This window comes from Hyperoodon ampullatus, assembly GCF_949752795.1.
Source record: "Hyperoodon ampullatus genome assembly, chromosome: 2".
In the NCBI taxonomy this organism is placed as follows: domain Eukaryota; kingdom Metazoa; phylum Chordata; class Mammalia; order Artiodactyla; family Ziphiidae; genus Hyperoodon; species Hyperoodon ampullatus.
Window position 1 is genome coordinate 15,650,007 of NC_136915.1, and position 24,334 is coordinate 15,674,340.

The window sequence follows — 24,334 nt, forward strand, 5'->3', positions numbered from 1 at the left end:
CCTCTGAGTTGACTTAAACCTAGATGAATGAGCCACTGCGTACTCAGCATCACTCCATCTATCCCCAAACCAACTCTCCTTCCTGACCTCCCTATTTCTATTAAAGACAACAGCATCCTTCTAGTCTCATTTGGGTTTCAAGGGTTTTAAATTCAGGCAATATCTTGAATTCCTCCCTTTCCTTGTCCTTCACCTCATTCAAATAATTTCCCATGATCTCTACAATAGGTCCTTTATCCACACCCTATCTCCCCTCTTTCTCATGATCCCTTGCTAACTCAAGTCATCTTTATTTCTTCAGTTCCTATAACAGTACCCGGCACATAGTTAATGAATACTTATGAATGAACCTGGATCACCATAGTAATAGTATTATTAAGTTATTATTATGTTATATGCAATGTTAAATGTAATATTAAGTAATAATAGTAACAAAATACATTTTACTGTAAAATACATTTTATTGCACTGTCTGTGTCTTGCAACCTAAGTCAGGCACCTTGGCTAAGGCAGCTTTGCACATTACTCCAAAGAAACAATATCCAAGGTTAGCGGAACTCAACAGCAGATAGATTACACTGACTATCCTTCATAGCAATGAAATGTGGGGGAACAATTTAAAGTTCCATGTTTGGAAATGGACTGAAAAAGGAGATCTGAGGATTTCCTCCGCAGAGTCAGTAGCTATGGGCAGCCAGGTTGCATGTCCACACAAGGTCTGTAATTATTTTTAAATGCTAAGAGGGCAATATCATTACAGGAGTCTTAAGAATCCTATTCTCTAGAGAAAAATATTTCTTCCCCATTATTTGGACAAGTTTAGACAAGAAAAGGCCACATCTATGAACTTTGAAACCTCCCTCCTTGCTCAAATCTGGGCAAGGAGCTGATAATTTTGGCAGGACACCCTGACCCTATAGTCTGAGAAGGTACTGCAGGCAATATACTAACTGAAGCATTTCCTTCTCTTCACCTTAGACAGGTCAACAACTTTTCTACTCTATATATTCCCTTTCCTGCCAAAAAAAAAAGTTTTCATGTAACAGTAGGTAAGTATAAATAGGTTTTATAATTATCTTTTTAAACAACAAAAGAAATGTTTAAGAATTTCTCAAATAGCTTGGGATTGTGAGAATCAATTTTAACCTCTTGAAACAGCTTCCTGGATTTTGTCCCTTTGGTGGCAAATGCAAGCCCTTGAATTGTGTTTTGATTCTGAGAATCCACTGAAAGAATCCTAAGAGTAACAAAAAAATTTTCAAAACAATCTTAGGGCAAATTATTGGAGATTTACCAAATTAAATTCTACTGGGGTTGATGGGGGGGAGCGGGAGGGTGAGTGGTCACAGTACCTAGGAATCCGCAGTTTTAATAAATTCCCCAGGAATCCTTATATACACTAAAGATTGAGAACCACTAACTCTGACCATGTTATTATCAGACTATGACATCATCAAATGTTGGGAGAGAATATGAATCCAAGTATCCCTGACGCACTACTGGTGAGAGTAAAACATGGTGCAGCTACTACAGAGAGCAGTTTGGCATTATCTGCTTAAGGTCACATACTCCACAACCTGTCTATTCTACTCCAACTTATATTCCCAAGAGACTCGCTTGTAACAGGGTACATACAGGGGACACGTACAAGAAAGATCATAGCAATAAAACCTGACTGACACAACCCAAATGTCCATCAGCAGGAGCAGAAGGGAGATGAATAAATTGGTATAGTCACAAACACGATGGAATATCATATAGCAGTCAAAACAAAAACTACGATATATGCAACAGTACAGATGAATTCTGGCAATAAAGTACTAAACAATATTAAGTGAAAAAAATTACACAGAACATGATGTTATTGCTAAAAACAGTCAAATAATTTTAAATTTTAAAGTATTCCTTAAATGCAAAAACAAATACATATATGAAACTAATGAAATGAGGAATTTAAGATTTAGGATTCCAGATATCCACTACTTCAGTGAGGAAAGCAAGCCACAAGGTTTAGACAACCACAATCAAGATCCTAGACTTTATTTTGGTGGTGGGTTTGCAAGTAAGAGCGTATATGAGAGCATCCATCTCCTGTAATTTGATTGATCCTTTAAGATACGCGTTTTAATTTATATTTCTTAGATTACTAATGATGTTGAACATTTCCTATGTTTGTTGGCCATTCTTTTTTTTTTTTTCTATAAAATGCTCTGTTGTCTATTTACTTTTCTACTAGGATAGTCATCAGGAGTTGTTTTTGTTGTTTTCCCTTTTCTTTAAGCTTACTAAGTGACTTAGGGATAAAGGACACATTTTTTTCTCGAAATGATCCTAATTAAGGCAGAGGGACATACTAGGATAGTCTCTCAACACTCTTTCCAGGGAGGGGATCCCATGATAAACTTTTCCTTAGCAACAGAAACAAGTGCAGCCTACTGAGTACAGATGTAGAGAGCTCTTGGCCTACACGGTTGTAGTGCACACAAACCTGCAGGTTAGGTGACTGAAGGTCAGAAGTTACCAAAGAGTGGTTGAAGTGATAGAGAGCGGCAGCAAACTCTTCATCTGATGCACCTTGAAGACAAATGGGAAAACCAATTATTCAAGCATCTAACTGATGCATCGCACCATGCTGCCAACAGTCAAACACCACTAGGAAAAAATCTACCAGGCACATATCCTGTCTACTGACCCTTGAGTCCATCTTTGTCCACCTCCTTAATGATACTGGCCAGGGTGGCCATATGGTGCTCTGAAAGAGATACACTCAGATAGTTTCGGATAAAATTATTCCGAGAGTTCAGCATGGAAGAGGTGATGAAGTTCAAAATGTTGGAAGCCAGACCTAAGAACTAAAAAGAACACAAAAAAGCTCATTGCAGGTTCATAAGCCTAGAGCTCCTACAAATCCTGAATACAAATAGAAAATAAAATCTGCCCATAGGTCTCTTGCAATAAACACAATGAATTAAAAAATCAGATTTTAAATCACCTACAGTGGGACTAAGTTACAATAGTCTTTCCCATGTGATTCTACCAGTTACAGAAAAGGGTATGCCAATTTAATACAACAGACTTCAGGAAAAATTGCATGACAGGATTTCCAAAGAGATTAACTCATGTATTTCATTCTTCTAAGGTCCTGTATTGGTCCAGCTCTAAGATATTATTGATATATTCAATTCTGAAGCCTATATTGTCATTATACATGCTTGGAATTCCCAGTTCTTTACTTCTCTATTAAAATTAAATTTCCATCCATGTCCTTGACTAGACTAAGCTGTATGAAAGCAAAGACTGTATATGACTTGTTTACTGATAGAGCTTCAGAAGAGGGGCTGCTGACACGCAGTACATCATTAATAAATACCGGTTGAACAAATAGTTAGCAGTCACTTACGAGGTACCAGACCTAGGCTAAGGGCTCCTTAATTCTTCACAACACTCTTAGAAGAGGTACAATCACTCCCATACAACAGGAGACAAAACTGAGGCTTGGAGAAATTCAGTTTCTTGCCCAAAGTCATAAAGCCAGTAAGTGGTATCTAACTCCAAAGGCTATGTTACTAACCCTCAATGAGAGAAACAACACCAAGAGTATAAGAGTTACTTAATCAAATATAACCAATACATTTATGTCCTAAGTAAAAATATCTTTAAACATTAGTTATCCAACCTACAAAATGTTTTTGTTCAAATGATCTGCTTTTCACACCCCTTCTCCCCATTTCTCCCTCCCCCTTAACCTCAGAAATCCACTCTTACCAACTCAGGATCTTTGCGACTAGCCAAAATGTTGCCCTTCTCACCAGAGGCCTGCTTACTGGGGCTTTTAACTCGAGGTGAGCTCTCCAGCGGAGGGGGTGGGGGAGGAGGCGGAGGTGCCACTTTCTCTTTACTGGGGGAGATGGTCTCTTCAAACCACTGCCCCAGAATAGGCTCACTGTCATCATCTAACAGGGAAAGAGAAATGCAACAAAAATAACACGTTTTTTAAAACTTTTTAGTACATCTGCTTTGTAAAAGTGCCTGAGTCAAAAGGAATTCAAGGTTTGTAGATCATGGTGGTAGTTACACTGCTGCATAAACTTGTCAAAACTCATCTAAATGTATATGCAAAATGGGAGTATTTTATTGTATGTAAATTATACCTCAATAAAACCAGTATTTTTTTTAAAGGAACCCAATGGAGGAAGAGAAACCACCTCATTTTACTTCACCAGCAAGCCAAACATGCTCAGTAGCAGAGTTTTACTTGTCTACCAACTGTAAGCCCCCAGATAAGAATCGTACCTCTGGCAATTCTGTACATTGCTCCCACAAACCTGGTTAGAAAGAATCTGAGATACTTATCTTATTCAATCCCTCTCCAAACCAAGGCAGGAGGGAATGTTAGTGTTGCCCTGTTGTTCACCACAGCAGTCTGGCATTTCTTTCCCTATGCTTCCCCAAGCCACATGTCTATGACGTCAGCCAAACCCAACACCTCACATACAGCCTTCCTTTTGAGTCTCACTGGGAAAGCTCAGAGCAGAGTTCCCAAAATGAGTCAGCACAAAAAGAAGTATGAACAACTGAGATGTATTCTGATTGCGGAGGGAAAGGAACAAAAAGCAATCTGGGCTTTGCTGACGGCAGTTTTAATCACTCATCTTCAACAGCTCCGCTTACTCTTGAATAACACGTCGCCTTTAAGTGCACATGCCATCAAGATCCATGCCGGGTGGGTGAAAGCAAACAGTGACTAGGAAGCTACAGGAAGCTCCTAGGGACACTTCCTGCTGCACTCTATAGCTTATCCCCTGGGAGAGAGCGAAGAGGGGTGTCTACCTTGGCTGCTGTCCTCCTCCGTGCTGCTGAAATCATCCTCATAGTAGGTGTTTGAGTCAGTAGAGGCACTGGCATCGCTGCTCATGGAGCCCTTCCTCTGACGCTGCAGGACACATGCCTAGGAAAATAGCGAGGTTTCTGTAACTGATGATCACAAAAATGGAGCCATCCTACCTCGTCCCATTTGCCACACGGAAAGTTTTCTCCATGTCTTCTTTTCTCTAAGTCCAAGAAGTATTTCTCCTAATAGCTCCCTCCAGGACTCTCATAGCCTTATCCTATAGAAGCACTCCAAAACCAGAGATTTGGACAAGAACTGAAAAAGGAATGTTTCCATAGTGTCCTCCATGTTTTTGCTTCAGCATGCCAATTGTCACAAATCACCAAGTAGCCATATGGACCACAGTGCTGATAATCAATAACTAATTCAAATGTTTGAAACCATTTAAGAGTTTTTCTCATCTTCAAAACCATTACCACAAATTATGGCTTTATAAAGATCATGGCATACAGTCAGTCTCATTCATTTTGAGGAGGTTATATAAGAAGATCTTCCAAATTATCAATGGCATGACCCCACCCACCTTTCTGTAGGAAGTTGAGAGTAATGTCAACAGCAGGTTTGTCAGTGGGACAGAGTCTATCAGCCGTTGAATCCTCTGTATGGAGGTACTCTGGGCCATAATGCTCAGGACAGCAGGGGGACCATCTGCCTCCCAACCCTGAAGGTAACGACATGAAAAGAGAATTAATGTCAGGACTCGGCAGGAAATAACCACCTGATCCGATGGCTCAAGCGAGCTTAGCCAGAAAGGGAGCCAACAGTCAATATGCTGGTTCTGAAGACAAGCCCTCACCTTGTGCAGAGCCTCCACTTGCAGGTCTTGAAAGAGAGACGTCAACAGCTTGACGGCATGGTTTGCCAATATTACTGAGAGCACCCCAAATCCCTGATGCCTACACAAAGCAAAAAGGAAACACAAACGTTAACAACTCACAACAAATTACAATCTCAGAAACCACGGATCTTGCCATTTTGAGGTCCTACACCCACTTCAGAATCTATGGACCTTTCCCCAGGGGGAAAAAAAATTGCAAAAACATAAAATTTGCATATAATTTCAGAAGCTCACAACCTCCCTGAAGCCCATCTACACACTGCCTAAGGATCCACAGGCTTCAGGTTAAGAACTTCAGGACTAGAAGAAATTCTTCCAAATCCATGAAATTTTGGAATTTAAACTATCAATTCAAAGCTATTGGGTCATGTGAAGACACTAATATTTAAATGTTGGTTGAATTTTTAAAGTCATTCTTTTGAGAAGAAAAGGTTAAAAATCAGCAACTTTTACAAAATATCTGGACACAAACCAAAGAGAATAAAAACAAAGGTTTACATTAAATCTGAGTAAAACTTTCTCTTTCTGTCCAAACGACCACACGACAAAGGGTTAGTATATCTAATATACAATAAGCTCATGTAAATCAATAAGAAGAAAGGGCAAATATCAAAGAGAAAACTGGGGCAAAGGATATAGACTGTGTGAAAATGATCACAATCACACTAGTAACCAACAAAATACAAATAAGAGCAATACAGTAATATCTTTCTCCTCTAAGATTAGCAAACATGAAGATTAATGACTCCCACTGTCAAACAGGACCTGAGGAAGAGGCATTCGCACACACAACAGCTAGGAATGTATATCAGAGCAGTTTAGCAAAACATTTCAAATTTTTAAGTAAGTATATCCTTTGTCCTAACAATTATACTTCTAGAAATTTACCCCAAGGGGATAACTGAACAAGGTCACAAAGATTTATGTTTTAGAAGGTTTATCAAAGCACAGTTTATCAAAACAAGAAATTTGGGGCTTCCCTGGTGGCGCAGTGGTTGAGAGTCCGCCTGCCGATGCAGGGGACACGGGTTCGTGCCCCGGTCTGGGAAGATCCCACATGCCGCGGAGCGGCTAGGCCCGTGAGCCATGGCTGCTGGGCCTGCGCGTCCAGAGCCTGTGCTCCGCAACGGGAGAGGCCACAGCAGTGAGAAGCCCACGTAATGCAAAAAAAAAAAAAAAAAAAAAAAAAAAAAAAAACAAGAAATTTGGAGCACGCTAAGTAAGTGTTCAATAAGTTAATTAGTTAACTATGGTGTATTTATACAGTAGAATACCATCAGTCACTAAAAACACAGAATCTATAATCGTATCTATAATTGTATCGTAGACTGTAAACATGTCTACGATATTTTGTAACAGTGATCCTATTTTCATAAACATGTACGTTTAACATATGAGCACAGAAAAATGTCTGGAAGAACGTTTACCAATTTGGGTGGTAGAATTTCGGGCAATTTTTTTCCTTTCTTACGGTTTGCAACCTACACAATGTATTTGCATTCTTTTAAGTCTCAAGACACTACAGCCATTTTTCAAATGTTTCTGCTGCTTCTAAGGATATATCTTTTGGCATTCTCCCATTTCCCTTTATAATACCAAGCATGCAGATGCTCAAAAATCAAACTACTGTTCTCCCTGGAACATGATTACCTCCCTATTTTGCTTAGTGTCTACTTCCTACCATCCTAATGTCTATTTCAGATTTCAGCTCAGTAACACTTCCTCAGGGAAGCCTGTCTTGATTTCTCTAACCAGGTCAAAAGCCCCTATTATAATACTCTCTAGATACAATCTGACATGTATTTGCATGAATAACTTCTTGTGTCTTCGGAAGGTGTCTATTTTTTTTTATTCATCACAGCATTCCAGAACTAACACAGAGCCTGGAACAGAGAAAGTAGTGAATAATTTGCTGAATGAGGTCCAGAATGCGACTTCCTCCTTGAACTCCAGACTCACATACACAAGTGCCTACTCAACATCTCACAGAAAGATCTGTCAGTCCTCTCAAAAGCAGCATGGCCCAGATTAAATTCATTTCTTCGACTTCCTGCCATCCAATCTACTCATAAACTGGTGTGCCCTATCTCAGTAAATTACACAACCCAGGTACTCATGCCACAAAATTCTGATGTCGTATTTTTCAGACTCAACATCCAAGCCACCCGCAAATCCTGTCAGCTGCACCTTCAAAACATCCCGATGTGACCTTTTCTCCCTGCCTTTACTACCACCCACTCCGAGTCCTCTCATCGCTTGTGCAGAGTAAGGCTGGAGCCTCCTAACTGTTCTCTCTCCTCCTTGTCTTACGATCCCGCAGTGTATTCTCCATACAACAGCTGGGTTCTCCGGTCACTAATAATTCAGATCACGCCACTCCCCTCTCACAAACCCTCTAACACCTACAGATTACACTTGGCCCTAGGTGATCTGGCCCTGGCTACCTCTCTGACAGCATTTTCTACCACTCTCCTTCCTCGATTTCTCTATTCTAGACATACTGACCTTGCTGAGCCTTAAAAATGCCAGTCATGCTTCCACCTCAAAACCTGAACAATTCTACCCCAAATATTTGCATGGCTCATCCGTCACTTTTCACTTCTACACCTTGTTCTCAGAGCCCTTTCCTGACCGTGCTAACTAAAATACTAGCCCCTGACACTCCCTAACTCCTTGTTCTGGCTTATTTTTCTTCACAACACTCATATATGATAATCTATTATGAACTTACTAGTATGTCTGTTCACTGTTGCTCCAGTTAGAAAATAAACTCTATAAAGGCAAGGACATTGCTTTGATTAGTGCTCTATCCTCAATGGCTGGATAGAGCCTAGTGGTACATGGTAGGGACTGAAAAAAAATAAATAAAATCCAGAAATGCCTAGGCTTAGAAAATAAAACCTTGAACAACACAGAAGTCACATCTCTAACTTCTTTCCTGGCAAGCAAGGGTTTCTGTCCAGACTTCATCAAAACAGTAGTAAATGTTTCAGGAAGCAAGCCAGGAGGACCTGACAGAATCCTCACTTTACAGGTTAAACACACAAGCGAGTAACCAACTCCAAGTCAAACAAGCCCATTTTACAAAATAGAAGCATTTTTTTTTCTGATTTGAACCTCACAGAAGTCCTAAAATATGTATCACACAGGGCTTCCCTGGTGGCGCAGTGGTTGAGAGTCCGCCTGCCGATGCAGGGGACACGGGTTCATGCCCCGGTCCGGGAAGATCCCACATGCCGCGGAGCGGCTGGGTCCGTGAGCCATGGCCGCTGAGCCTGCGCTCCGCAACGGGAGAGGCCACAACAGTGAGAGGCCCGCGTACCGCAAAAAATATATATATATACATATATATGTAGTACACAGATGTTTTCTCCCTTATAGAGAAGGAAACAAGATTGGAGACAATGAGTGATTTACCCAAAATCATACAGCTATGATGTAGAGATAGTAAACTATGATCATCCTCTTCGTAGTTACATTCAACTGGATGGAGGCAAATTTTTCTATTGCTGTGGAGGTGAGAGGAGTTACACTAGCTCCCCATAAATATAAAATGGCAGGAAAACAAAACCTGAGTGGCAGTCAAGGGGACACATACCCTTTTCCAGGCCCCAGCTTTGGAGAGCCCACTCCCTCCTTTGTACGAGAAAGGATGTCTCTGACCCGGAGAGCAGCCAGCGGATCTTTCTCTTTCCCCTTATCAGCCAAGGCAGTAGGACTGAGGTTCAATATGAGGAAAAGGCTGTTTAACAAACACCAGGCACCCAGCAATTGGAAGTTCTGATAGTGCTATTGAAAAAGGCACAAAAATATATATAAACAGAGAGCTTACAGGCTATGTACCTTACAGACAAGATATAAGACAGGAATATAGCAGAGACTTCTTACCTCACCACCAGCCCGGCGGGAATTGCTGATTGCTTGTCCAATCATTTCGTAGATTTCGAGCTGTCCAATATCAAACATACACAAAAATCTGAGCAAGGTGACACAGTTCATTACAAATGCTAAATCCTACCCAAAGCAATTTAGTTTGAAGACATCAATATCCTCAAGCCACTTCCAATGATAGAATTCCATCACACTTTCCTTGACCTTCATAAGATGTTGACTCTGTCTTTTCATTCAGCTCACGTGTCACCTTCTCAGAGGCGTCCCCTCCACCCAATCTAAAGCAACACACCCAGCACCACATCAGATCACCTTCTATCACACTTGTTCATCCAATCCACTTATCACTATCTGAAACTGTCTTATGTCTATCGTATGCCTCCACTGAAAGTACACTGACACAGTACAGTAAGCCCTTATATATATTTGCTGATTGAATGACTCATCTTTCACAAAGTCCATTGCCACCACAAAGTTGCAGTGTTTGCTGCAGAGCCAACCAATCTGCCAAATAAACAAGCTAAAGGCCCACCTCTTAGACCTACTACCCAAGGGGAAGGGGTATGGAGAGCACTCCACGTCCTTCCCTCTAAAAAGAAAGAAAGTGGAGCTGGCCATATTCCCTCATTTGAATAAATCAAGGTTCCATGTCCCCAGAGGCGTAGCTTACACATTTTTGGACAATTGTAGCTGCGTCACTCTCATAGTCATCTTCTTTGGAGCTCGTGGACCCTGTCCGCACTTGCTGGGCACTACCCACATGAAGGATGGCCATGCAAGTTGCCACACTCACACCTGAAAAAGAAGAGATACACACATTCCAAGAAACTGAAACACAAAAATACAACCCACCTACAAGCAATTCCATGATTTGATTACTGAAAGTAAATTCCATAAGGGCAAGACTAAACACAGTGTTACCATACAATCCAACAATCGCACTCCTAGGCATTTACCCAAATGAGCTGAAAACTTCCATCCACACAAAAACCTGTACACAAATATTTATTGTAGCTTTAGTCATAACTGCCAACAAATGGAAGCAATCAAGATGTCCTTTGATAGGTGAATCAATGAACAAGCTGTGGTATATCGATACAAGGAATATTATTCATCAATAAAGAGATGAGCTACCAAGCCACAAAAAGACATAGAGGACCCTTAAATGCATGCAGCTGGTCCCCCACATCCCCAGTTCCGCATCTGGAGATGCAGCTAGTGGAATCGGTGGATGCCGAATCTGCAGATGCTAAGGCTGACTGTACTACACCATTTTATACAAGGGACTTCGAGCACCCGTGGATTTTCGTATCCACGGGGGATCCTGAAACCCCCCACCCCCTGCAAGCAAAAGAAGCCAGTCTGAAAAGGCTACATACTATATAGTTGATTCTAACTATGACATTCTGGAAAAGATACCTATGGAGAGAGTAAAAGATCAGTGGATTCTAGGGACTGGCGCTAAGGGTAGGGGAGAAGGACCACTAGGTGGAACACAGGGAATCTGGAGGGCAGTGAAAACATTCTGTATGACACAGTGATGGTTACATGACGTTATGCATTTGTCAAAACCCGCAGAACTGTACAACACAAAAAAGGAACCCTAAAGTAATAAACTATGGACTTCAGTTAATAATAATGTATCAATATTAGTTCATCAATTACAACAAACGTATCCTATTAATGCAGTTGTTAATAATAAGGGAAACTGTATACAAGGGAGAGAGAGTATATGGGAACTCTGTACAATCTGCTCAATTTTCCTGCAAACCTAAAACTGCTTTAAAAATGAAATTATTAATTTTAAAATATTTTTAAAATTTTTATGATGGAAAAAAAAAATCCCACATTTAGTATTTCTCAAAGACATCAAGGCCAAATCCCTTTCTTTAAGTCAAATCCCAAGTGACCAAATTTCAATAACAAACCAAATCTGGGCTCTTTAAACAACTAAGAATTTTTATGCGGCATCTAGTTCCCCGACCAGGGATTGAACAGGCGCCCTCAGCAGTGAGAGTGCAGAGTCCTAACCGCTGGACCGCCAGGGAAGTCCCTTAACAACTAAGAATTTTTAAGGACTCTTTAATCCTTATCAACTAAGTACACTGAGATCCATGTGATATTCAAGAAATTCCCTGAAAATTGAAATTAATAAACCGCAAATTTAAAAATGCAAAAATCAAAGATAGAGAACTAGGAATAAACACTGGAAGCGGGCTTGGAGAGAGTGCCTGCTCACACGCTGCCTTAGCTTTCCATTCCCACTGCTGCTGCTCTCGCTCAGACTCTTCACCTGTCTTGCCCGAATGACCACAAATTCTTCCTAGCAGATCTTCCAGCCTGGTACTACTGCTTCAATGTGCTCCTAAAGTATAGCTCAGATCATAGCACACTTCAAAATCTTTAATGGTCTCTACTGTCTACAGGATATGGTCCAAATGACTTAGACTGCATTTCTAAGCCCTCTGTGATTGGGTTGTACTTTCTTTCCAGCTGTCCAACACCCACTAATCACACACACACACACACACACACACACACACACACACACACACACACACACACACACACACACACACACACACACACACACACACACACACACACACACACACACACACACACACACACACACACACACACACACACACACACACACACACACACACACACACACACACACACACACACACACACACACACACACACACACTCCAGGATACTCTTGGTCCTGCTTTCGCCTCTGCCTAGGGATAGCCAAACTGAAATCCTACCTGCCCTGCAAGATACATCAACAGAACTCCTTTGTGAATACTGCCTTCCCCAATTGAAAGTGCGTTTATCTTTATATTCCTGTTTACACACAGATGTTTATAATAAAGCCATTCAAAGAATGTAGGGAGATGATTAACCTCAGCAATTTCTTGGTGCTCCCAAGGTCAGGTTTCCAAGACTGTTCACATCCTCACTCACAGAACCCAGTAAATGTCGGAAATTGTTATGTCTCCCAAGACATACCAGGACTATGGTATTTAAAACCAAGGATCAGTGATTTGTGTTAAAAAGCCACTGTAACAATAACTTAAAAGAGAGTAAACACCAGCTGTCAGGCCCCACTTCCAAGGCAGCATGATCAACAGGAAGGGAGGGGATTTTGCGGCAGCATGAAGAGTAACAGTCGTTGCATTTATCAATATAAACAGATACCACCTGTTCTATGAATCCTTCCTCAAATCTGCCCCCACAGCAAGACTCAATTCTCCCTTCTCTGTGTGCCCATAATATTCTATACTTCTCTTATCGCCTTTATCATCTCCTGTTTTATATTACACTCTGTGGTCCTATCTATCCTCCATTGCTCGAGTATAGGCTCCTTGAGGGCAGGGATTACATACTGCTCATCTCAATATCCCAAAAGCACAAGGAATTTTGCTTTCAAACAGCAGACACTTACCATGTGCACACACTATGAAATCAAATATCCACATAACACAATGGCAGCAGTTGAACAATAAGCGAATTTACAAGATTCCTATTGAGACCTCATTTCATCTAGATGAGATATTAGATGATCCTTGGGGGAAGGGCCTAAGTAAAGGGGGAAAGAGTACTCAGAAGGATCTCATGGTTTCCAGAAAGTGTAACTGTCCTTGGTTGAGAAAATGAGATCAGATATAACAACTTCTCACCTGCATACAAACAACTTAGGCTGAGGACTGTCACATCTTGCAGACGAGAAGGATTGAGAGGTTCCAACACAGGTAGAGAAAGGGTATCCAATGCCATGGTTACATCAATCACCAGTGAATGAAAACTGGAATATAAGAGAAGATTAACAAAAGTGTCTCTTTGAGTCACTTGCTTCTATAATCTGATAGTTAAAGAAAGTCGGCGTGCCATAAAAACTAACCAGTTTCTCTCTTTTTGAGAGCAGCATTAAAATGCAAAGCATATGCACCCTGGGGCACCTTACCCATTACGAACAGCAGTGGCATCTGCTACTGTTGCAGGCATGATGAAGAAGGAATTGGCCAACACTGCATCTTGAAACCGATTGATGTAGCGTAGGAAATAGGGCAGGTTTAAACACACACGCAGTAGCTTCTCTGAGCCACCTGAATTAACGAAAAAGCTCAACCTTACAAACAGGCCTCTGCTGCTTGATTTTCTTCCACTTAAGGAATTTCTGAAAGCAGAGAAACCACCTTTCTGATGACAATTAAGAGTCTTACCAAGCTCCTGAAGACTAGCCACATTCTGAGCTATGAACACATTCTTGGTTTTGATAGCAGAGGCTTGATCTGTGGATGACTGCTCATCATTTTCTCCTTCCGCCTGAAGAGAAACAAAGGATGTGAAAGGCCCATCAAGATACCATCATCTGTTGATCGCTGTCCTCAAGTTCAGAATAGAACCAACCATCCAAAGTAAACAGCTGCTCCACAGACACTCTTCAGACCCCCCAGTTAATGAGGGGGAAATTCCTCTCTAACGTTGGGGAAAATACAAGTCATTTTTCCAAGAGGAGGGGGAAAATGTATAGCTTTAAAATATATATATTCTGTAACTAGTATAGAGTGATGCCTTTTACAGAAAGGAGTACATGCTCTTTGTCTACTTGCATTGAGAAATGTTGGAAGAATGGTCCTCAAAATAGTAATAACTGTGAACAGAAGGAATTGGGGTGTTACTTATTTTTGGTTTGTCTTCTTCAGCTTTGTACCAAAGGCAGGTACATCATTTTATATCACAAATGTAAAATACATTTGTTAGCTATTTTTCCTAGTATTGTCATCTTGACAAACCCCACAGGATGAGGCCATTTGGCTGAAGTAACTCACCGGAGTCTGTGGACCTACGGGTGATGATGCTACAGTTCTAGGGTTAAAAACTGACGTCAGCTGGTTCAAAAAATTCATCTGGACCTCCTTCTGCTTCAGCTCTGGGCTTACTGGTGCAGCCAGCTCTTTCTGATCTTCCACTACAAAATATAAAAGCAAGAGAGGGATGAGGGGAGTGCCACTAGAAGGCAAAAGAGGAAATACCTGGCCAGAGGACTGGCCAAGAAACCAAGTCTGGTGAAGGAACACTCACCATCTGACAGTGTCTTCACTGTTTGTGGCAGCTTGGCCGATTTCATCATTGCTGTAAATGTGATAATTTCAGTTCTGTCTAATCGGCTACAGCCAGTGCACAGGCCCTTGATGAGGAGAATCAAGTGTTTCTGGAAAACAAAAAATTTCAAATATGCCTTTTAGAGGAGTCTATTCTTTAGGGACTTCTAGCTGGCAAAGGGCCAAATTTAGGTTCATACCAAGAACTGCAAATTAGGAAAAACAGGAAAGCAGAGTTCACAACCTGATGGTCCTCAGACCATATCTGCTTGCAGGTTTGTCTTACTGTTCTCAGTGTTGTTGTTGTTGTTGTTTTAATTTGAAGTTATGGCCAACTTTTTAAAACACGGAAGATTTAACACACAAATCCAGATTTCCTGTCTCTCTCAATAATTTACAAGACAGAGCAACTCTGCTGCCATTCCTGTAGGGCAACAGTCAGCTGGAGCCAAACAGTGATTGGCCCCTTCACAGCTGGGTCACGCACCCTTCTCAACCAGCATACTTGACTAACTTTATGTCACTTGCCTGGCCCCCATAGGCATATCTTCGCAATCCTTGAAAAAGCCTCTGCAGCCCTCTATACCAGGGGTTGGGAAACCATAGCCCCAGTTCAGCCCACTGCCTATTTTTGTAAATAAAGTTGACTGGACCACAGCTATGCTCATCCATTTACGTATTGTCTGTGGCTGCTTTCACACTACAAAGGCAGAGTTTAAAAGGCAGAGATCAGCTGCAACAGGGACTGGATGGTCGGCAAATTATCTACTATGTGGCCTATTACAGAAAAAGTTTACCAAGCCCTGCTCTATGCCATCCCTTCTCCATCATTCCACTTGTCAGTCACAAGCCTACCACAAAATAAGGGCCAGAAATGGGCCCATCACTCTTACCTGGGACACAGCGCAAGCCTCATCTGGATTCTCCAGACGCAGGAGAGAAAACTCAATCAGGACTTTACAGGCTGCTGCCACAGACTGAAGTTGGTTCCGGGGAACTGAGAAAGGAATAAACTTGACTTAACTTCAGACTGCTATAACTCACTTCAGCCTCACAGTCAATAAACCAAGTAAGTATTGAGCTCCATATGTCCAACATTCCCAATATCATTCTACGAGAATAATTATTCAGAACCAACAACTCTACAGGCAAACAAAGGCATTTTGGCATTGATAAGCATCAACTGCTTCTAGATCAATTTATCTTACATTTACTAGAAATTAAGATAATTATAATAGGAAATACATCATAGTAAGTACCAAGCACTTCAAATATATTAACCCACTTAATCCCTAAACCAATTCTATGGGGTAGATAATATTGTTACCCCCCTTCCCTTCTTTTTTTTTTTTAACAGATAAGGAAATTAAACCATAGACAGGTTAAATGACTTGACCAAAGTCACGCAGCTGGAGTTAAGTCCAGGAAGTCTGGCTCTAAAGTTCATGCTCTTACCCAGTAGACTACACTACCTCTCCTTTCCCTTTTTGCAACGGGCTTCCTACTCAAAGTTTCTCCAATCTAAAAGTGACTCTTACAGTGGTAGCCAATGCCTATAATAAACAGCACTAGACACCGAAAGGTTACTCAGCAACCCTGTAACTTCCTTTCACTTTGCTTGCTTAGCAAACTATCTAAGTAAAATAATTCAAATTCTTCAGAACTATATGAGTTAGGATTGGAAAAAAAAAGTGAAAATGCAAAATTTCAGAAATAGTGGAAAGTAAGGGCTTAGTCACGTTTGGGGGTAGAAAAGTTTAAAAGATGGGGAACTGAAGTTGAAATCCAGTCACATACCAGAGAACACAAAAGCAGAATTTAATTTCTCACCAAAACCAAATAAGGAATAGGGCCTTGGTTAGTGGCTGCTAACCCCAGGTCAGTATCCACCTAACCCCCCAATCCCACCCACCCTGCCCCCCAAAATTAGCACACTAATAACTACATGTGTAAAATCAATACAATGCTTTCGATTAAAAAGGCAAGGAAGGTTAACTTAATGGTTATGAAATAGATGTCCAAACCAAATAGTTTTTAAATCCCTTTTGGTTGGCCTCGGTAAAGGAACTTCCAGAGCCTTATCATACTGACAGTTGTCTCCACTCCTGAGTGAACAGGTTACAACTAAAATACAGACTTCATTAACAACTTGTTCAGACACCGTAACAAGAGGACACACAATTTCCCTATTCATGAGCCCTTAAAAGGGAATGACAGGAATAGAATACTTACTGAGGCTACAAACTGTTGTGATATAGTGTGTGGAAAGTGCAACAAAAGATGAGTAGAAGGGCTCGTACTGCTTCTCGTGGTGCAGGATTTCTGATTCACTGCAAAGAAAATCATTCAGCCAACATTTACTTAGTGCTTACTATATGCCAGATACCCTGCCCCTGTACAGACATTACCTGACTTAATCCTTGTAGCAATCCTACTTGGTAGGCACTGTTATCATCCTCATATCCAAGTTGAAAAAGTGAAGCTTAGAGTTAAAACTAAGTACCTTATTCAAGGTATCAGGCTTAGTAAATGGCAAAGGCTAATAAACAGGAAACACTTTCAAACTCACTTAGAATTAAAGAAATACAAGTAAAAACACAACAGGATACCATCTTGTCCTGTATTACTGACTGGCAAAGACAAAACTAATAATGCCATGAGCTGGCCAAAGGAGGGGTAAAGCAGGGCACTCAAAATACTGTTAGTGGGAACACAGACTATAGTAACACATTCTGAAGACCAAACAAGTCCAGTCCATAATGCAGTAACTTAAAAAGAATCAACAACTCAAGGGAAGAAATCATCTGATGGGTGATAAAATCCAAAATTCTTTAGGTACCAAAGTCCTCCATCCCCCTCCCCACACCCACAGTATACAGCTAGATCACAACAAAGTGATTATTAACCACATCCCTTATCTTTACCTGAGAAAATGGCCTCTTCAGTGAAAATCTGGAGCCCAACTAAGTCTAAAAGCTGGATACATTTATGTCATTCTCTTTATCAAATCAGATGCTAATTGCAACCCACGGAACAAGAAGGCAAAGAAAACACTAAAATGTCTTATTAAATGGAAAGAGGAGAGCAATGTGGCTAAATTGTTTCCTCAGTAAGTTAATTCTCCAACAAGAACTATCAGCCTAGGAAGGGAAACGTGAACAGAGTCAGGACTCCACCCACTCGCCAAATCAACACAGGAGCCAAAAAGACAAGCTCAACATTTGGAAGGTGCCATTGTGAGCGATGAATCACCTCAAACAACACTTAAGAGTCTGGCACTGCAAACACTTTGCTATTTGGAGATTCATCAAGGATAAACAGGTGTTTATCAAAGATCAGTTCCTTATCTTGGAATATCTCCTTCACCAAGAAAAAATATTTATGGAGCACCTATGATGTGCAAGAACCTCCCTGCCCATCAACGATCATTTCTCCCTAGTTGTCAGGTGGACAAAAAGAAGGAAACAAAAACCTTAGAACATCAAGCAACACTCAAAGCTTCAGGGGCCATCACACAGCTGAGAGTCATATCACATTCAGCAGAGAACTCCCCAACCCCCTGCTTCCACCTCCAACGAATAGCTGTTCCTTCACTCCCATCCTCACACTTACGCATTCATTGTTCTAAGGTTTCCCCACCCTGTAATTTGATCCATTTTACTAAGTATTTAGCTTCTCTGCTTTATTTCAAAGTTTCAGAGCTGCTTACCCCCATGTTTTTCAACTGAACAGGTTTACCAAAACTAAGAGAAAAACTGCCTATCCAAAGAACAAACTTATTCTGCTGCTTTCATTCCCATTCAGATAATAAAATATATCCACAATATAGGAGTAAACACACTTAATTGCCTGGTTCAATGCTGCCCTATTATGATTTAACAAACCCTACTTCCTGCCCTAGAAATACACAACTGCCTTATTCCAATCAAAAACAAAGAACGCACTTTGGGGAAAGATGGACATTGGCAATAGAATAAAATGGAGCAGTCTTGAGGCTCAACTTACGATTTGCTTAGGACAAGTAAGGATTAAACCTAGGGAAATTAGTGTTAAAAAGACTTAAAGGTGGGGCACTTCCCTGGCGGTCCAGTGGTTAAGACTCCACCCTTCCAATGCAGGGGGCGAGGGTGAGATCCCTGGTCGGGGAACTGGGATCCCGCATGCCGCACGTTGCGGCCGAAAAAAAGAAAAAGAAAAGAAAAAGAAAATATATCAGAGTGCCTTCTTTTAAAAAAAAAGAGACTTGAAGGGGAGAGTAGGCAGGTGGACATGTGGCCCAAAGGATAATGTTGTTATCTCTTGATTCTAAAGAAACAAGTGTGTTTGAGTACCCTGATGAAGACGTGCGGCCACGATTCCTTACCCCACCCTCATTTCCCAAGAACCTGACAGACACCAAGTCACCAAAGGAGGCAAAGAAATGGAAGAAAGCGCAAGACATTAGGTAGGAAGGGGAAGAATGCAGAAATTGAAGGCAAATATGACAGGAAGAAAAATAAGGAGATTTCAAGGTAAAAGTATCTCTCCTCTAGGCAGTCAAGCTATTTTCCTCAAACGTCTGCTTCGCCTAACAAACTCTGCAACAGAAGTATCACAGAGCCTCAAACGCTGCTGAAAAGACAAGGAATCTGAAGTGGTTTTATTCCATACAAAATAAATGCAATGCAGAGCATAAAGGGAAACAGCAGCTAAGCAGAAGTCCAATTTGGTCAGAGAAGTCCAATTTGACACGTAAGTAAGAAAGAACTGGCCAGGGTCTGGAAATATCTGGGTTTTTCTAGGAAGAGGTGAAAAATCTGATGGGGCAAAATAAAAGACTAAGTATTCACCTTCCTTCTCCCTCTTAGATTACTACTTATATCTTTGTTGTAAACTGTGGAAACTCCACAAAGCCCTTTCCCCTTATCAGAATCATAAACTCCCAAGTACAGAATCTATTATGCTTGTTTCAAGATACTCAGAATCATGAAACAAGCATAACGAATACATTAATGAGATATTCATTTAAAAAATGTTTATTGACCATCTGCTGTGTGTCACAGAGTACTTAATACATGTTAACCAAAGAACTGAAAGTTTTCACATACATCCCTCACACTCTCCACAAACCTGCAGGGAATGTAATACTGAGACATGGAAACATTACCTAATCTCACAACTAACTATATACACTTATCATTTGGTGGCTGGCTTTCTTTCTGTAGGTCAATCACGAACTCGGCTGATGATGGCACTAGTGCACCCCTTTCTCCCTTAAGAGATTTTTAGAAAATGACTGTGCATTATCTAATGGGGATGTTGTAACAGCTTCTGCCTTCCCAAGTAGGTCTCCTCAGCCTAAATTTTATCAAATAGCTGGGAGGCAGGGATTCAAGGAGGCTTATCACTAAGAAAGGCAGGACAGCCTAGGAAGGACTGGTTCAGGGGGAAAGGGCTTTTTTTCTTTTTTTTTTAATCTACAAAGACTCAGTCAAATTATTCAATGAGAACCATTCTCACCAACTTATCCTGCACAGAGTTAAGAAAGGAATTCTGGGGACTTCCCTGGTGGTCCAGTGGGTAAGACTCCGTGCTCCCAATGCAGGGGGCCCGGGTCAGATCCCTGGTCGGGGAACTAGATCCTGCATGTGGCAACTAAAAAGATCCGGTGTGCCGTGCCACAACTAAGACCCGGCGCAACCAAATAAATAAATAAATTTTTTTTAAAAAAAGGAATTCTGTATTGGGTAGTATATAAGGCTACACTCAGCAATTACACTTTATGCAATTAAGCCCACATATGGCATGTGCTCCATTAAGCTAGTTCTAGCTTCATTTCTGGTCTAGAAAAGTAATGGTGTTTAAAAGATTTTCAATCTTTATTACTAAAAGACATGCTATCAACAAGCAGCAGAAATGAAGATGAAGTCCCCTTTAAGTAAACTCAGATATCTTTCTCCTTTAAAAATCTAATGACAGGGGCTTCCCTGGTGGCGCAGTGGTTGAGTCTGCCTGCCCATGCAGGGGACATGGGTTCGAGCCCCGGTCCGGGAAGATCCCACGTGCCGCGGAGCGGCTGGGCCCGTGAGCCATGGCCGCTGAGCTTGCGCGTCCGGAGCCTGTGCTCCGCAACGGGAGAGGCCACAACAGTGAGAGGCCCGCGTACAGCAAAAAAAAAAAAAAAAAAAAAAAAAAATCTAATGACACTTTTGAGAGTATGCTTCCCAATTTATCCATGCTAATCTCTCCTTTGTTTCAGTTTGGTTACAAAGTCAAATTTAACAAACGGGGTCCAGGGAACTCCCTGGCAGTCCAGTGGTTAGTACTCTGCCAAGAGCCCGGGTTCAATCCCTGGTTGGGGAACTAAGATCCTGCAAGCCTCGCGGTGCGGCCAAAAAAAAAAAACAGGGTCTGGATCTAGGAATTATTTCTTCTACCTTTTCTTCAAACCCAAAGGTCAATTCCAACTATAAAAGTATGAAAAAATAGAGGCAGAAAGTAGTATGAAAGAATACAGACAGAAAGTAGAATGGCGGAGGAGTCTCTCAGGGCATGTGTCATCGTCCCCAAAGGTCAAAAAGGGAGGAATTCAATGGATGAGTAGGCCACCGGATAGGAAGTAAGAGCTGACATGATGCAGCCAGGACATCAAAAAGAAAAAAAAAAAAAGTTGAAAAAAGGGAAGCAGAGAATAGCAGACTGCAACTGAAAAATAGAAGGTCCCTGGAGGGAAGGAAGAAAAACATGGAAGGCATGCAACCACAGAAAGAAACACGGGACTGTCTGGGAGCGGCAACCACAGAGGTAAAGTAGCAGCACCCTAGGCACCTAAACCTTTGATTACCTGCAAAGCGAAGCACGCCACAGCATCTGTACAGTGCTGGCTCTGACCTGGTTCTATACTCAGTAGCCATAACTTGATGTTCAAGAAATAATTCCACAATTCTGACACCTTTTTTTTTTTTTTTTTGGAAAAGCAAATAAAACTTTTGAGAAACAGAATACTGATAGCAGGGTATTAATTTTTGTGCTCTAAACCAGTGGTTGGCCTGCAGGTCAAATCCAGCCAGTCACCTACCTCTGTACAGCCCATATTTAGGAATGGTTTTTACATGTGTTTTTATGGCTGGAAAAAAAAATCAGAAGAACATTTTGTGACACGTAAGTATCATATGAAATTCACATTTGTGCCCATAAATAAGATTCTGGAACACAGCCACACCCATTTATTTATGTAATGTGTATGGCTGCTTTCGCCATACAATGGCGGAGATGACTAGTGTTACACGCCGTATGGCCTGCAAGTTAAATTTACTCTGATCCTTTACAGAAAAAAATGTGCTGACCTCTGCTCTACACCAAACTGAACACTTGATATGTTTAGTTGTTCTAACTGTAAAGAACTTGTAAGCCAGATATTGCTTCTGGAAATTACAGAACCATGTAACAGCAAACCAATAAACAGTCCCATTTGCAAGAGTATGAAAATATTTTATTGAGAGAGGGAGGGAGGGAAGGAGGGAGGGAGAGAGAGAGAAAACTGTTTCGGTGGGAAAATGACCTCTCAGAAATAAGCACAACCTTCAGATCATATTGCTCTCAGAGAGCCTGAAGAGGACACATAACAGGCTTTCCAAAGTTGACCGAGCCACAAAAACCAGAACAGAGACTTCAAGGATCTTGCCTTCCAATAAAAATATGTGTTACTAAACAGCCATCAGTTTGGATTTCTTTTCCAAACCATGAAAAGAGGTCTTATTAGTGTCTATAAACGCAGGCAACCCTTGATTATCTTAGCTATACAGAGTGCAAGAGGGGCCACTATCACTTATTTGGCAAAATTCAATCGTACCTTGACATATTTGGTTTTGGTTCCTTCTACAGGTTGGAGGGAGTTGCTTAACTATTACAGTTTAAAAGGCGTGGGCCCATAATACTGGATGTATGGACCAGGGTGTCAACAAATGACTTTATTACCTACTCAGCTCATGTCCATAAAAACATAAAAGCAAATGTTCTAAAAAGTGGAACACTGACCATTCTAAGTAACACGACAAGTGTAATTCGGGAAAAATATCACTAATGCAAATGTTTAAAACAGTTATAAAGAGACTACATAATTTGAGAGCAGTATCTTTGATATTTGTTTACATCTTCCGAACCTTCTTGGCTTAATAATGAGATAGGAAAATCCATCTGTAAAGTTAACTGTGAACTTACCAAACCAAACCATTATTTTATTCTATTTTTTTAAACCTCATCCAAAGTATCACAAACCTAACAATAAACACTATAATAGACAATGTGTCAAACCATGGGTCTCCCTTGAGTAATAAACTGCAATTTCTAACCTTCTGGATAACATGTAGGAATACTCTTGTTGTCACGAAGCTAAAATGACCCAGTTAGCAATTGCAGAAAGTTGCTGAAGTCAGGTTTGGCTAGAAAAATGAAAGTGAGACTAGCTTTAAAGGCAGGTCTACCATTAAACTAACGAAAGACTGCTCTGAGGAAGGTAAGACAGGAAAAGGCAGGCACTGTGATATCACTGGCCTTGTATGTACACAACTTTCACAATCTAAGAATCTCAGAAAGAAAAATTCATGTAACAGCAAACCAATAAACAGTCCCGTTGGTAAGAGTCTAAAGATATTTCATTGAGAGAGAGGGCGAGTATACGGTTTCAGTGGGAAAATGACCTCTCAGAATAACACTGAAATGTTTTTAATCAAAGACCGTTACGGTAGCAATATACCATAAGTGCAACCTGAAAAGAAAGTCATCAATGATAACTAGTGGCTTCAGTGACAGAAACAGCACGTGCCCCCAAGTAATTACAGCACCAGGGAGACCGTTATTAAATTATGGGGTAGCTCTCCAATTTAAACCCCGGGCTCCGCTACGGCCCAGGCTAGGGGGATGAGCGCGGACGAGAAATGCAAACTCATCAGCGCTTTGACCTTAACACAGGGGGCAGCCCTGGGAACATTCCCCTACGAGGTCGATGCATCTCAAAATTACTCCGAAACCAGCCCGGCCACGCCCTCCCGAGAGGGCGTCCTCAAAAGTTTTGCTCGTGAGGGAAATTGAGGCACAGGATTTACCCGGGTTGGCGGAACAACACGAGACAAGCCTTCCTCTCCCAGGGCCGGGGAGCCCCGAAGCCGGGGCCAGGGCCGCGGTCCCAGAGCCTCAGGAGGTAGCCGGGCAGCGGGTCCAGATCCTCTGGCACGACTTCCCCTCCCCCTCCCGGCTCCCGCCCCACCGGGGACGCCGCCCGGTACCTCTCGATGACTGAGGCCACCAGCTGCGGCAACTCCTTCATCTCGAAGGCGGAATAGGACGCGGATAGCAAGGGCCGCACCGCCACCTCCCAGCCCGGGGTCGTGTCTGCCTCCGTTGCCGGGGCCCCGGGCGCCGGCGCCGCAGCCGCCGCCTCTTCGCCGCCGCTCGTCGCCATCTTCCGTCGTACTACTGCGGCTCCCTTCAGGGGCTTGCCACCGGCCCAGCGCCACCTCCCGGGAGGGGGCGGAAGTGACGCAATCTGCGCGTCAGACTGCGCGACGCAGTCGCCAGCCAAAATACGCGACGCGCGAGGACAGCCTCCCTCTGCTCTCGCAG

General features: G+C 41.8%; 1 protein-coding gene across 1 annotated transcript in view; it reads right to left on the reverse strand.

Annotated features, from left to right (window-relative positions):
* The window catches only part of UBR4 (ubiquitin protein ligase E3 component n-recognin 4), a gene marked incomplete at its 5' end in the record, with an annotated part of 128,561 nt that extends 104,388 nt beyond the window's left edge, over positions 1-24,173 (reverse strand). Inside the window, 17 exons of the mRNA XM_079726660.1 lie at positions 2,489-2,574; positions 2,693-2,852; positions 3,766-3,953; positions 4,831-4,948; positions 5,415-5,552; positions 5,688-5,787; positions 9,328-9,518; positions 9,618-9,677; positions 10,291-10,415; positions 13,310-13,434; positions 13,594-13,735; positions 13,853-13,955; positions 14,462-14,601; positions 14,715-14,844; positions 15,628-15,731; positions 16,967-17,064; positions 23,998-24,173. Coding sequence (XP_079582786.1) covers positions 2,489-2,574; positions 2,693-2,852; positions 3,766-3,953; positions 4,831-4,948; positions 5,415-5,552; positions 5,688-5,787; positions 9,328-9,518; positions 9,618-9,677; positions 10,291-10,415; positions 13,310-13,434; positions 13,594-13,735; positions 13,853-13,955; positions 14,462-14,601; positions 14,715-14,844; positions 15,628-15,731; positions 16,967-17,064; positions 23,998-24,173 — 2,184 coding nt within the window. The remainder of the gene's footprint in view (positions 1-2,488; positions 2,575-2,692; positions 2,853-3,765; positions 3,954-4,830; positions 4,949-5,414; positions 5,553-5,687; positions 5,788-9,327; positions 9,519-9,617; positions 9,678-10,290; positions 10,416-13,309; positions 13,435-13,593; positions 13,736-13,852; positions 13,956-14,461; positions 14,602-14,714; positions 14,845-15,627; positions 15,732-16,966; positions 17,065-23,997) is intronic.
* Positions 24,174-24,334: the final 161 nt, after the last annotated feature.